This window comes from Anopheles merus, chromosome 2L (assembly GCF_017562075.2).
Source record: "Anopheles merus strain MAF chromosome 2L, AmerM5.1, whole genome shotgun sequence".
Classification (NCBI taxonomy): Eukaryota; Metazoa; Arthropoda; class Insecta; order Diptera; family Culicidae; genus Anopheles; species Anopheles merus.
In genome coordinates, this window is record NC_054083.1 from 40149082 (window position 1) to 40161807 (window position 12726).

A 12726-nucleotide genomic window follows, 5' to 3' on the forward strand; every position below is an offset into this window, starting at 1 on the left:
GAAGGCGGACAAGGCAGTGCTGTCCGAGCGGCCCGACGTGAAGATTTTCCTTCCCTTCCGGTTCTACTTCTACCGCGTCGAGGAGCTGTTCACGCCGAACACGTACAATAAGTTTTTGGGTAGGTAGCGACGAAAAAGCGTTCAAATAAGTAAATGACTTTGACCTGCTGCAATTGACAGTAGGTGTCAATGGACAAAAGCTGGTGAAAGTTGTACTAAAAAAGGGAGAATGGCTATCGGTGGCAAAAATCCGTGTCCCTAGTCGAAGGGTTTTTCATTTGCTCTATTCGAAGTAAAAACTGTTCTCGCCATCATTTGCGGTTTGTGAGGTTTTATCATTCCATGAACTTTGTTCGCCTATCACGACGGAAGGGGGAAATGAAGCTACTTTGAAGTACCTAGAGCACACGCTTCCGAACCCTATTGTGTGGCATGGCCTTTCTGCTTGCAGCTGTCACTAAACCAAGCAAAACGAAAAGCCCAAGCTTGCCATGAAAATGGAACCAGCAGAGAGGGCAAAGAGCCAGCCAATAAGGCAAGCATGAGCTATTTTCGCTTTCAAATGAATGAGTAATGATTGCATACACGGTGCCGTAAGGATTTCACTACTTTTCCAAGCTCCCTGCTTCCGTTTCTAGTGACAGTCCTTCCCTCGGCAATGCAAAGGCTGAGAGGCTGATAAGACAGGTAACACAGCAGGCAGAGGAAAAAAAAACACTACACAAAATCCTCTCTACACACACACATACTCGGTCCCAAACGAGAGTGCTAAAAATATCCTCTCATCTTCAATGGTTTGACCCTCACACAGTACGGGATGAAGTGAATATGGTGAACGATTGTAAAACGCCATTTTCATCGAAAGGCATACAGCGAATAGAGAAATTGCATTTTTTTCTCGCACCACATCCCACAATGGGCAGTTTAGAACAAATTTCGGGATAAAATTATTTTTGCAGAAATTGTTTGTTTTTATCGTTTGTAGTAAAGAGTTATGATAGTAAATAACATTTTATATGTAGTTCGCATCCATACCACCAGGTGGCGCTACATAAAATAGTGTTTTAAGGGACCTTTGCTTAATTTTATTAATTTTGTGTGTTTTTTTTTCTTGTATTTGTTGTTTCTAACAGTATAAACCATATTAAAATATATTGTAATGTTTTATAATATATGAACAAAACATAATAATTTTGAATAAGATAATATTTTCTGTTTTGTATAGGACAATTGTAGCTAATTTTCATCACTTTTACTCACAGGTAGTACAAATATTAAAATTTTACATACACAACTTAGGTGGATGCTATTACAAGCTTCTGACGTCTTGTTCACATTTCTAGAGACATGAATAAAGGCATTTAAATAATTCGGTAGAGCAGGTACATTGAAATAAAGTAGTTCCCAAATTCGTCATGAAAAGCAGCTCATATTGTTAGTCTTTGAATATTCATCCTATACTTTTCCAAGTCCTGTACTGCCTTCAGAAGGGGTAATAAAACTAAAAATTGTATGTTCTTGGTTTTACAACTATCCGAAAAAGCAGAGTTCAACGATAGCTACAAACAAAGTATTTACTTCATTAGTAAAGTTAAACTCTGTCTTTGTTTTAGTGCGTGTAGCTACTGATATTGAATTGGTTAACGAATCAGAGGAATACAGCTCATTATACAAAATGTCCTTCTGGATGCATTTTCTTTCTTGTAAAATATTATTTGTAGCATACTCCCCTATATCCTTATATTTAGTTTGTCATGACTTTTGGGAGTTCTTCTCCCAAAGCGCCAATAGATGCTGGTGCATTCATAACGTTTTCCTGTTATGCGTATAATTTCAGAATTATTTTCCTTACATCCGTCTATAATCTGGAGTAGGACCAAAAGTTATTTGATTCTAATTTGCTTCATTATATTTAATAATAAAGTTAGGTTAGAATAGAAATTTACATATTAGATAAGTACATGAGCTGAAACTAAGATACACAGCTTCGTAATGGAAATTAAAATCACGTAGAATATAGTTTTGTAGAATACACTAAATACGCTACACTAGGCTCCTATGGAGCCGCCTAGTTGCGCATGTGTCTGTTTTTAGAAAAAGTTGATGTGAAAAAACTTCAATAAAATTCGCGTTCGCAAACTTTCGCAGAATATTTCTTCACAGATTGATAGTATATATATTACACTATTATGTGACATATATGAGACAACGCCACTCTACGCCACTTCAATAATGGCATCATGTCAAAAATTAAAATGATGAAATTTTTTAGGAAGTTTCTTCAGTTATTATCGTTTATTTTTGCATAAAATTAACTTAACTCAAAATCTTTAATGTATTTTTAAAGCTGACTAAATATCCTTTTTAAAATGTCTAAACTTATCAAAATCGGTTTATATTTGAAAAAGTTACAAAGGTTCAAAGTTTTCCAAAAAAGTGAAAAATTTTCTGCGTTTTTTTAACAAATCTCGACTTTGAAAGGTCTTTTCTAGAGAACCAGAAAAGATAAAGAGCTCATATTTGGTATTTTTCTTAGTTTAACCCTTAGTATTATAACCTATTATTTGGAATGGCGCTATTACAAAGTTGATTTTTTGAATTTCATCCCGGCAAATGCCCATTGTGCATCCGGATGGCCGATCCTGTGATACTGAACCGTACCGGTACCCCCCGGAAGGATGGTCAGTTCGCTCGCTACCTTGGCGACTGTTGCGATACTGCGGAAAGTAAAAACCCATGTTTGCTCGTCGGTTGTCCAAACGAGAATAAGTGGCTTCTTTCGCTGGATGGAGGGTGGAAAAAGGGAAAAAGAAAAGTCGACAAAAATAACCATCAACGGAGCGCACATTTCCACATGCCACCTGTGGTGGAGGACTTCCTCCCTGTTTTTTTCTCTTCCTTTTTGCCCTTCCTTCTACCACAAACAGAGCGAAAGGTTGAAACAATTACCTGGCGCGCGCTGGTGGATTGTTTTGAAAAGAAGGAAGCCGCCTGTGCTGGAGACGACGCACGGCGAACACAAACATTGGCTTTCGCTTGCCTGCCGTCTCCTTCCCTGGTTGGTATCACGGGTTCCCGGGGGTTTTAAAACGTTGTAGCACGGGAAATGAAATAAAATACCACTCACCGGCGGCAGTGGTCCCTCCCGACGACGCTCCCGCCGGATGGCCGGAACGACGATGGCAAGTAAGAGAATGCAGCTTCTAAAACACACTGAGTTGCGCTCCTTTATGATCCGACAACCGACACCGGGAGACAGCACTGCACACTCACCTGCACAAAAGCACAGCACACTACAAACCTCGGGCTAAGGATATTACCATTCCAAGGTGTACTATGATGTGCAGGATGATTTTTGGTCTTGCGAACGACAGGGGACACGGGCAATGTACAGCCACTGCGGTGCTATTTTCAGCCGACCGTGTTGGCTTTGCAAGCGCACTGTCATTCTTGTCTGGTGGACTTGGGAACGTTTCCGTTGAGCCAAGGGGAGGCGCGGAAAAATCGAAGATAAAACTTTACCTGTAATGAAAATGGCTTTATCTGAGCCGGCGGAGCTGCAGCCGGTAGGTAAGAATTTGAGTCTTATTTTCAGTCTGCACAGGGTGTCGACCCGGGGAGAACCTGGGATGCCCTTTCCCTAACGAACTGGTAATTGTTGAAGCTTTACTATCTCTCATGCCGGGTTGATTCAGCGGCGAGCTGCGCTACAATGTTGCCAATGGTTACTTCAATGTATGAGCCGGTGCACTTTGTTTCAATGTATGGCGGTGCTGGTTTGTTGCAAAGAGGATATAGGAGGCCCTCACTTCCTCGTTGAGTGTGGCAATGCGTGGGAGCACTGTTTTATCTAGCTTCAAAATGAGATTTGCTGTTCCGAAACTACCGGACTGTAGTTTCACACAGTTTATTAGATCACAATAGAACGGTTTATTGCAGACTGACTGACTGTACATTGCAATTCGCTCTTTTATAGCGAGAAAATACTGCCAGTGTCTACTATGATGAGCTGTGTCCAACATACTATCAATCGGTCTACTTTGATGGGCAGCATTCAACATACATTAAATCGGTCTACTTTGATGGTTTGGGACACTTGGGATAGCATTTGATGACACCGGTTGCATGTGGGACAATGCCGACGAGATTTATGTGTTTTTATGGTTCAGACTCCTGCTAGGTTCAGGATCCGAGTTCCAAGCCGGGGATAGGTTTCAAACCTAGGATAGACGCAGGATCAGTTTGCTAGTCGGCGAACGCAAGGTATCAATTCCAGGACCTAAGAATTCCAGGATAGGTTAAGATTCCACTTTAGGTATCTTCCTGAATTGCTGGATCAATTCCTGGAAACGTAAGGAGTAAAGATTTGAAGTCGGTTCCAAACTCGTTATTGGTTCAGATTAGTCTCAACACCAGTATGATGACCCTTGAACCCTTCCAGGACTGGTATGATTTTTCCCACGGTTAGTTTTGGATACGGAATCAGGTTCTGAACTGATATGAAGGCATAATCAGTTATCTGACTGGTATAGATTGAAGATCACTTTTATTAGAGAAATCGACCCAGAATATGTTCCAGATCTGATTTCAGTTTGTGTTCAGATTCCGGATCAAAATCAGTTCCCAGAGCGATGAACGTTCGAATCAGGCATAGAATCTGTATTAGTTTGATATCAGTTACAGGTCCGGGATAGGTTCAGGATCTCCAGCTCCAACTTTCCGTTAGGATCGAACCCAGAACTGGTAGGTGCTCGGAATCAGTTTCATAATCTGAACAGGTCCAAAACTTGAATGGCTTCTGAAATACTTCAACATCAACTTCAGTTTCAGTATAGAATAGGGCATTGGAGTTAGTCCCATCGTCAGGATAAGTTCAGTATCAGCTCCAGGAGCAGTTTCCTTTCGCATGCTCCTCCAAGTTGATGGGAAACCTTGGAATCTGCTCTACAATCAGACCCACATCAAGCGACGTCAATAATAATCTCTCTCCTTGCTTATTCATCCCACTTCACCTTAACACAGTTGCACCCGGTGGAGATCATTTAATTTCGCTCATCGATGAAATCTCGTACGTATCGCCACCGTCCCCGATGCTGTCGCAGATCAACGACATCCCCCCGGAGCAGTTCTGCAACGGTGACAACCGCCCGCCAGACTGTGGCCCGAACTGCATGTGCACGCACAAGGTGGACATTCCGCTCAACGCCATCGTGGAGGTAGTGCTCGTTGATGAAGGTAAGCTTCCGTGCAGGATTCCAATAAGTTTAAGTCTTCACTATCAAACTTTGGGCCCTATTTTCCATTTTCCCGCAGTACAACAAGAAAACCTGAGCCATCCGTTCCATCTGCACGGTCATGCCTTCCACGTGATCGGTATGGGCCGCTCGCCGGACAGCACGGTGAAGAAGATCAATCTCCGCCACACACTCGACCTGGATCGACGAGGTCTGCTCAATCGACAGTTCAACCTGCCGCCGCTCAAGGACACGATCGCCGTCCCGAACAATGGCTACGTGGTGCTGCGATTCCGGGCAGATAATCCCGGTAAGTAACGGCTAACGCTAACGGTAACGTTTCCCATTTGAATAGTGTACTAATGAATGCTCTCTCTCTCTCTCTCTCTCACACACCCTCTGAAACAGGATACTGGCTGTTCCACTGTCACTTCCAGTTCCACATAGTGATCGGTATGAATCTGGTGGTGCATATCGGTACCCACGCTGACCTACCGCCGGTGCCACCGAACTTCCCCCGATGTGGCAACCACATACCTCCTATAAAGTATAACTAGTAGAGCAAGCTGCGTAGCGTTAGTAGTACATCAACCATTCCTGTGAAGACTCGTATGTGTCGCTAAAGCAACAAAACTGCGTGAAATGTTCCAGCCTTCCAGCCCACCATTGCTACACACGGCGCTTCCATCGGTTTGCAGGCTTTAAGGGAAGGCTCCCGTGCGTGCTGCGAGTGCGGAATGTTCATTAGGATAAGGAAATAACAAACCCGTATATCGTGTGCATCAGTGATCCATCCCGTACGCTCAGCAGTCTTCCAGCCAGCCAGGTGGTGGGCCCCTTCCCTCTTCTTGAACGATGGTAGAGCCATTTCTTGCCACAGTGCGCTGTAGTTAGGATAAATGTACTTTATGCTTAGTGTTTTTGCGATTCATCCCCTCGCTAGAGGCTTCTCCTCCCCCATAACCCATCAGGCCACGCTGCTAAACGCCGGTTCCATCTAAACACATCCTACATTTAAGTCGTGTCTCTCTCTCTCGTATCTGTCCGAACCTCCCCAAACCCACGAACTATAACCGCGAACGAATCAGTTTTTATGATTTTATACGCTTACGCTCTCGAACACTCGACTCTTCAAGCGGTTCGACATTTGCCCCTCACCACTGCACCACCAAAGAACGCGATCGACTCAGGAGGGTCAGGAGGAATTGGAAAACGGAACTTGTATTGCTTCCACCTGGCAAACCTCCCACCACCAAAGGTGCTAAAATGTGCTCAATTTAAGCTGGATAAAATATTGCCCCTGGAGCCATATTTCAATTTGGTTTAGCAAGCTCCTCCCCACCACCACCACCACGTGGCGTTACGATACCCGATAGCCCCACCATACCGTGCGGGCTGCGTACTTTGCGCTTGGGTCAAAGGTCGTTTCGCCAAGCGTAGAGCTCCCGGCTAGGCTCGACTTTCACAACGATGCTGCTGGATTTCTTTTTCATTTTCGCACTGCTCAAACGGGAAGTGTATGGTACTGTCTGGGCCCTGTGTACACCTTTTCGCGCATCTACCAATATCTGGTTGTGTATTTATATGCTTTTGACTTTGTTTTGCGCCCCTGTAAGCGCACGACGGAAAAAGATATGCGTTTTTTTTTTCTTATGGCGCTTGTGGGAATTATGGTGGGAAAATGCTTCCTTTCCTGTGTAGTTTTGTGTTTTGTTTTTTTTTTTCGTTTTCTTTTGTGTTTTGTAATGCGTTAGAAGTCGTGAATTCAGGTACAGGCAGAGGGATGCCGAAAAGGGCAAACTAAGTGGAAGTAACATTTAAAAGAAGGAAGATGGGCAAAACTCGCCCCTCTCTCTCTCTCTCTCTCTCTCGACACTACTGTACCACACTAGCGTAAGAATGTAAAATGGAGCAAGAAAAAGAGAGAAAAGAAAAGCAAACAAGAAAGAAAAAAAACGAAACCATGTTCAGCCAATAAATAAACTCTAATACGAACAGTGAGAAGAGAAGAATAAAACTTGTGTTTTCGTGTTTTTTTTTATTTTTTGCTTCCGTGGCAAACGTTTTAAGCCATCCGAAATATTGGAATTGTGGTTTTGCGGTTACGTGATTATTCTCGGTATTTAGGAACAGCATGAGAAAATTATGGCTATTACAACAATCTCGTATGAAAAACACGCCTTCTCGTACACTTCTTATAATACTGACTATAAAATAATTTATAGGGAGCCATTTGACTAAAGAAAAGATAAGAAGAATTTTGTTGTGAAAATAGCATAAAAAGGTAAAAAAAAATTCTTCTCTTATTGCTGCCATTTATTATCTAATTCCTTTCATAATACCAGGCGTCTCCATCACCATTACCGCCAGCAGCAGCGTGCAATCAATTTTGTATGCAATGCAATGCAGCGCCACTTTGAATAATGGTGTTGCTTATTCGAACTACTTTCAAACGATTTCATTTGTGGTACATTTTTCACCGGGCAGGCTTTCATGACAGCAATAGCAATTTGCACGGCGGGCCGTCATCTCCAATCGTAAACAAACGCGACCGAGGTAAACAAACAGCCGCGCTTCGCAGCAAAACTCAGTCTTTCGCGACCAAAAATGGGGAAAAGAAGAGATACTAATGTCGAAAAAGATGGTATGTGGCTTTATTTTTCAACTCTTCCCGCATTTCTTTATTTGCTATTGTATTTGTTGTCTGTTTTGTAGTCGAAATTCCCCCCGAACCATCGCACGCGCGGAAGCACAAGAAGCACAAAAAACACAAACGAGCCCGTGCCCAGCCGGAACCCACCTACGAGTTGGTCGAGGAGCAGCAAGCGCTCGACGAAACCATGGAGGTGGTGGAAGAAATCGAATACATGGAAGCCGATCCCGAGCCGGAAATAGTGTCGGAAGTGGAAACGGAACTGCAAACAACAATCGATTCGAACGCCTCCCAGCACGACCTGCTGAACGACTCGCAACTGTCCCAGCAGCAGAAAGCACTGTCCCCGGGGAAATCGCTCGCCGCCATGAACAAAGCGGCACAGAAGAAAGGCCGCAAACGGGGCCGAGAGAGTGGCACCTCCAGCGAGGAGGAGCGCTGGCTCGATGCGATCGAGTCCGGCAAGCTGGAGGAGGTGGACGATGAGCTGAAGAAGATCAAACCAAAGGACCCGCGGCTGATGACGGCCCGCCAGCGGGCAATGTACGAGCGCGGCACGGACAAGGAAGCGGCCCCCGGGGTGGAGCTGCTCATGTCCCTGCCGACCGGGTACAAGGAAAAGGTCATGACGGAGGAAGCCATCCAGAAGGCGCAGCTAAAGTCGCAGAAGCGCAAACAGATGGCGGACGAGAAGCGAGAAAAGGACAAAAAGAAAACGATGGAACGGCTGCTCAAAAAGCAGGACTCGAAATCGGTAAAAGCGATCAAAAACCGACCGGTGAAGGAGAAGGTACCGATGATCACGTACATCAATAGTGCCGAGGGTGGATCGATCTCGCTGCCGCCGGAGGTAGAATTTCCGCTCGCCAAACAGCCACCCCGGGATCCGCCCAAGCCGACGCTGTGTGCAGTCCCGAACTGCACCAACATCAAGCGGTACAACTGCTCGCGCACCAACATTCCGCTGTGTAGCTTCAAATGTTACAAGGCGAATGTGGAATCAATAAAACGAATCATTTGCTGAGAAGGGGGTAAAAAGGCACACCAGTTGGGAATTTATTTGCCAATGCTTGTCGTTCAAAAATCGACCTGCGGTGAAATGGAAAAAGAAGAAAGAAAATGATCATCAGCGAATGTTTCGATTGCGGAGCTGTTCGGCAAGCGCATAGATAGAGTCGGGTGGTTCGTGCTGGCAGGGAAATGAGGACGGCAGGAATAGAGCGGCAAGTTGGTGGTGGAAACGGTGCAAATATTACCAGCAGCTGGTTAAGGTACAGCTCGTACGCAATCTTGTCCGTTGCCATGTCGACGGCCACTGCCATCATCTCTTCCAGCTCTTCCACCGTGAACGGTTCGCCCTCCTCGGTGATCAGTTTGGTCATGTACTCCTTGTCCACGAACCCTTTTCCCTCCTGGTCGAGCACGCGGAACGCTTTGAGCAGCTTTTCCGGTGGCGCTGGTTCCATTCTGTTTGAGACAGAGGTAACGATTGAGCGCTTTTCCGATCCGGTCTTTCCACGGCATACTTACTTATGCTCCGCAATCAGCTGACTAACGTAGGGAAGAAATTTGGACAGATGCACTGTGCCGTTCGAATCCTCAAATTCAGTCGCCGAAATGACTTCGTTCACGTCGGCCTCGGTCGGCACACAGCCCAGAAAGCGAAGAATGGTTCCAATCTCACGAACGTCTACCGTTTTATTGCCGTGATGGTCAAAAATTAAAAACGCGTCCGCAACCCTTTTCTCCAGCTCGTTGGCCGGATTGATGTCTGAAGAAGCAAGAAGAATATTTTAAATACACGAATAAAATAGTTTTTTTTCCTAAAATAACTTGCCTGAATATTCGAAATCCGCCATAGCGTTAAATGTTGTGTACAAATGCTATTGATCAAACTGAGCGAAACGAGCTACGTAGTTCGTTACCATAGCAACACAGGAAAAGAACACCATAATTGATTGTAGTAAAATTAAGACAGTTATTTACGGGTAAACTTATTATTTTAATGATTACAAACATTTAAAGCTTCAATTTAAATACCTTTTTTCTAAATTCAAGTTACAAATCAAAGAAAATGGCAAATCTCAACGTATTTTTTAAACGCCCTCGAACGAAGCAGCGTTGACAGCAGCGCGCTTCCCAGAACTGTCATAGCGCAAAGCGCACTGACGTTTGCCCCTCTTGCCTGTCAGTTTTATCAAAATACACAGCAAACAGCAAGCAAATTTCCAATCTGCACCTCCCAAAATAATTGCTCCTGTGTCCCACCGTGTGCTTGTTCGCGTGACTCATTTACCGTTACCGTTGGCTTGCTTGTTTCCGACGCTCCACGCGACCCACCGGTAAAAGGGACCGCCGCCAGGTTGCGTCCCCCGGAAACGCTCGCGTTACGCCCACCACCAGCAGCCCGGGAGTTCGGTCCGGGACGAAGGCCCCCGCCAAGTGGTTGCCCCCCAGTGTGGTCCCAGCGCTGCGTACGTAGGTTGAGCGTACGCGACAGAACCCAGCGGCCAAGATTGAGCCCGACGGAGCAGCTGCCAGGATGTCGGGTGATCAGAAAACCCTCATCAAGGGCAATCCGTCCCAGTACGTGAAGCTGAACATTGGCGGCTGCCTGCACTACACCACGATCGGGACGCTCTGCAAGCAGGACACGATGCTGCGTGCCATGTTCAGTGGGCGGCTGGAGGTGCTCACCGACTCGGAAGGTACACTGCATCGATGTGTCACAGCAGGGCAAGCAGGTTTAATGCTTTCTCTCTCTCTCTTCCCATAGGTTGGATTCTGATCGATCGCTGCGGTACACACTTTGGCACGATACTGAACTTCCTGCGGGACGGTAGCGTGGCGCTGCCGGAAACGACCAAAGGCATCGCGGAGCTGCTGGCCGAATCGAAGTACTACTGCATCGAGGAGCTGATCGAGGCGTGCGAGAAGGTGCTGGCGAAGAAGGAGCGCGAATCGGAACCGATCTGCCGGGTGCCGCTGATTACGTCGCAAAAGGAGGAACAGTATCTGATCAGCACGGCCACCAAGCCGGTAGTGAAGCTGCTGATCAACCGGCACAACAACAAGTACTCGTACACGAACACGTCCGACGACAATCTGCTGAAGAACATTGAGCTGTTCGATAAGCTTTCGTTGCGCTTCAGTGGGCGCGTGTTCTTCATCAAGGATGTGATCGGTTCGAGCGAGATCTGCTGCTGGTCGTTCTACGGCAACGGCAAGAAGGTGGCGGAAGTGTGCTGCACCTCGATCGTGTACGCCACGGACAAGAAGCACACGAAGGTGGAGTTCCCGGAGGCGAGGATCTTCGAGGAAACGCTTAACATACTGCTGTACGAGAACAAGAACGCCCCGGACCAGGAGCTGATGCAGGCGACGTCGCTGCGCGGTGCGGTCGGCGGCATCAGCTCGTACACAAGCGACGAGGAGGAGGAGCGGACCGGGCTGGCCAGGTTACGGTCGAACAAGCAGAACAATCCTACATGATTCACACATCAGCTAGTGCTGAAGCGGAAGCTGTTGCCAAAGAGGAACTGAACCGTTTGCCCCCGGGCCCCCCCCCGCTCACGTCTAAACCAACTCGAGGGCCGTGTGTGCTTGTGAGCAATGACGCAAAATGAACAAAATGGAAATAGCTATGAGAGAAACAAGTTAAAATTAAGAACGCGTTCACCTCCCTCCTTTCTGGAGGGTCAATCCTAAACCGAATCGTATAAATATTAACTTCTCTTCCCCCCTCTCCAGTCTGGGAGCAATCCTGCGCTAACACCAAAGGAAGATTGAGCAATGGATTGAACATTACGGTGGGGAGAGCCTTTACGCTCCGTGGAAAAAGTAAAAAAAAAACACGGTAATTCAATTTTACAATTAATTCAACTCACTCAGAACTGGATTGTAGCGAAAGAAGCATAAAGTGGCAGAAAAAAAAGGCATAACTCTATACACACATACACAATATCTCCATGAAGCTCTAAAGGCATTAACTTTAAAACCACGCATAGTAAAAATAATAATAAATAATTTAAAAAAAACATTCAATTAAATTTAAACACTGCAAATCACGTTTTTCATTGGTTCTGGTAGAAATTGTCGATCATTTCCTGCTGCTCCGACTCGATCCGCTGCAGATACTGGTACTCGATCTTCAGCTTGTCCAGCTCGACCATTTTCTCGATTATTTCGCTCTGCAAAACAGGAAACGGGATGTAAATTCACGGAAGGAAAAAATCGCTTCTCCCTCCCGTACTCACCTGTATCTGCTGCTGTTCCGATTCACGCTGCTTGGAGAACGTTTTCAGCATGTTCTGCACGCCCACCGCACGCATCTTCTCCTGGTCGACTTCCGCCGCAAACACCTCGACAATGTTGGCAAACTGATCGATGATCCGGCGAAAATCGGTCAGCTCTGGGAAAAGGGCGGATTCCGGCAAGAAAAAGCATTGTTAGTTTGCTGGCCCCGCTCGATCGTGGACCACCACCACACGCGACGCGACTCACTCTCGGTGAACCGTTCACACTCATCCTTCAGCTCGTTCGTTTCGTTCGCTACCTCCGGATCGATCACGCGCAGCGTGTACAGATCGTCAATGTACAGGCCGGATTTGCCAAACTCTTCACCCATGCTGTTTTGCGTGCGTTTTCCACGAAGAAATTTACAAAATGTACGCCACGCCAAAGCATCGACCGAAGCATAGCTGTTTGTTTAGGGCAGTTACCATGGCAACACCGGAGTAAACGTCAGGAGTAAAGCATGTCCCCAAAGCGAAACGACATTCGGCGGTTTTCTTACTTACTTACACCAACTTACCCAGTGGAAGACAGTCCCCCCAGGGC

General features: G+C 46.0%; 4 protein-coding genes across 5 annotated transcripts; 2 read left to right on the forward strand and 2 right to left on the reverse strand.

Annotated features, from left to right (window-relative positions):
- The first annotated feature begins 7782 nt into the window (after positions 1 to 7782).
- Positions 7783 to 9004, forward strand: LOC121594274 (INO80 complex subunit B). The gene is made up of 2 exons (XM_041917347.1): positions 7783 to 7878; positions 7950 to 9004. The coding sequence occupies exons 1-2, from the start codon at positions 7842 to 7844 to the stop codon at positions 8909 to 8911; spliced, it is 999 nt and encodes a 332-aa protein (XP_041773281.1). The 5' UTR covers positions 7783 to 7841; the 3' UTR covers positions 8912 to 9004.
- LOC121594275 (dynein regulatory complex protein 8) lies at positions 8904 to 9808 on the reverse strand. Of its 2 annotated transcripts, none has more exons than XM_041917349.1 (4): positions 9725 to 9808; positions 9418 to 9658; positions 9144 to 9354; positions 8904 to 8976 (listed from the first exon to the last, which is right to left on the reverse strand). In XM_041917349.1, exons 1-4 carry the CDS (start codon positions 9744 to 9746, stop codon positions 8965 to 8967), a joined length of 486 nt encoding a protein of 161 aa, XP_041773283.1. In that variant the 5' UTR covers positions 9747 to 9808; the 3' UTR covers positions 8904 to 8964. The 2 variants fall into 2 exon arrangements, with proteins under 2 accessions (XP_041773283.1, XP_041773282.1); XM_041917348.1 differs by having other exon boundaries at positions 8904 to 9076.
- Positions 9809 to 10070: 262 nt separating this feature from the next.
- LOC121592085 (BTB/POZ domain-containing adapter for CUL3-mediated RhoA degradation protein 3) lies at positions 10071 to 11895 on the forward strand. The gene is made up of 2 exons (XM_041913360.1): positions 10071 to 10595; positions 10664 to 11895. Exons 1-2 carry the CDS (start codon positions 10430 to 10432, stop codon positions 11377 to 11379), a joined length of 882 nt encoding a protein of 293 aa, XP_041769294.1. The 5' UTR covers positions 10071 to 10429; the 3' UTR covers positions 11380 to 11895.
- Positions 11894 to 12599, reverse strand: LOC121592086 (intraflagellar transport protein 20 homolog). Its single transcript, XM_041913362.1, has 3 exons — positions 12391 to 12599; positions 12144 to 12298; positions 11894 to 12077 (listed from the first exon to the last, which is right to left on the reverse strand). The coding sequence occupies exons 1-3, from the start codon at positions 12512 to 12514 to the stop codon at positions 11961 to 11963; spliced, it is 396 nt and encodes a 131-aa protein (XP_041769296.1). The 5' UTR covers positions 12515 to 12599; the 3' UTR covers positions 11894 to 11960.
- Between the last annotated feature and the right edge of the window lie 127 nt (positions 12600 to 12726).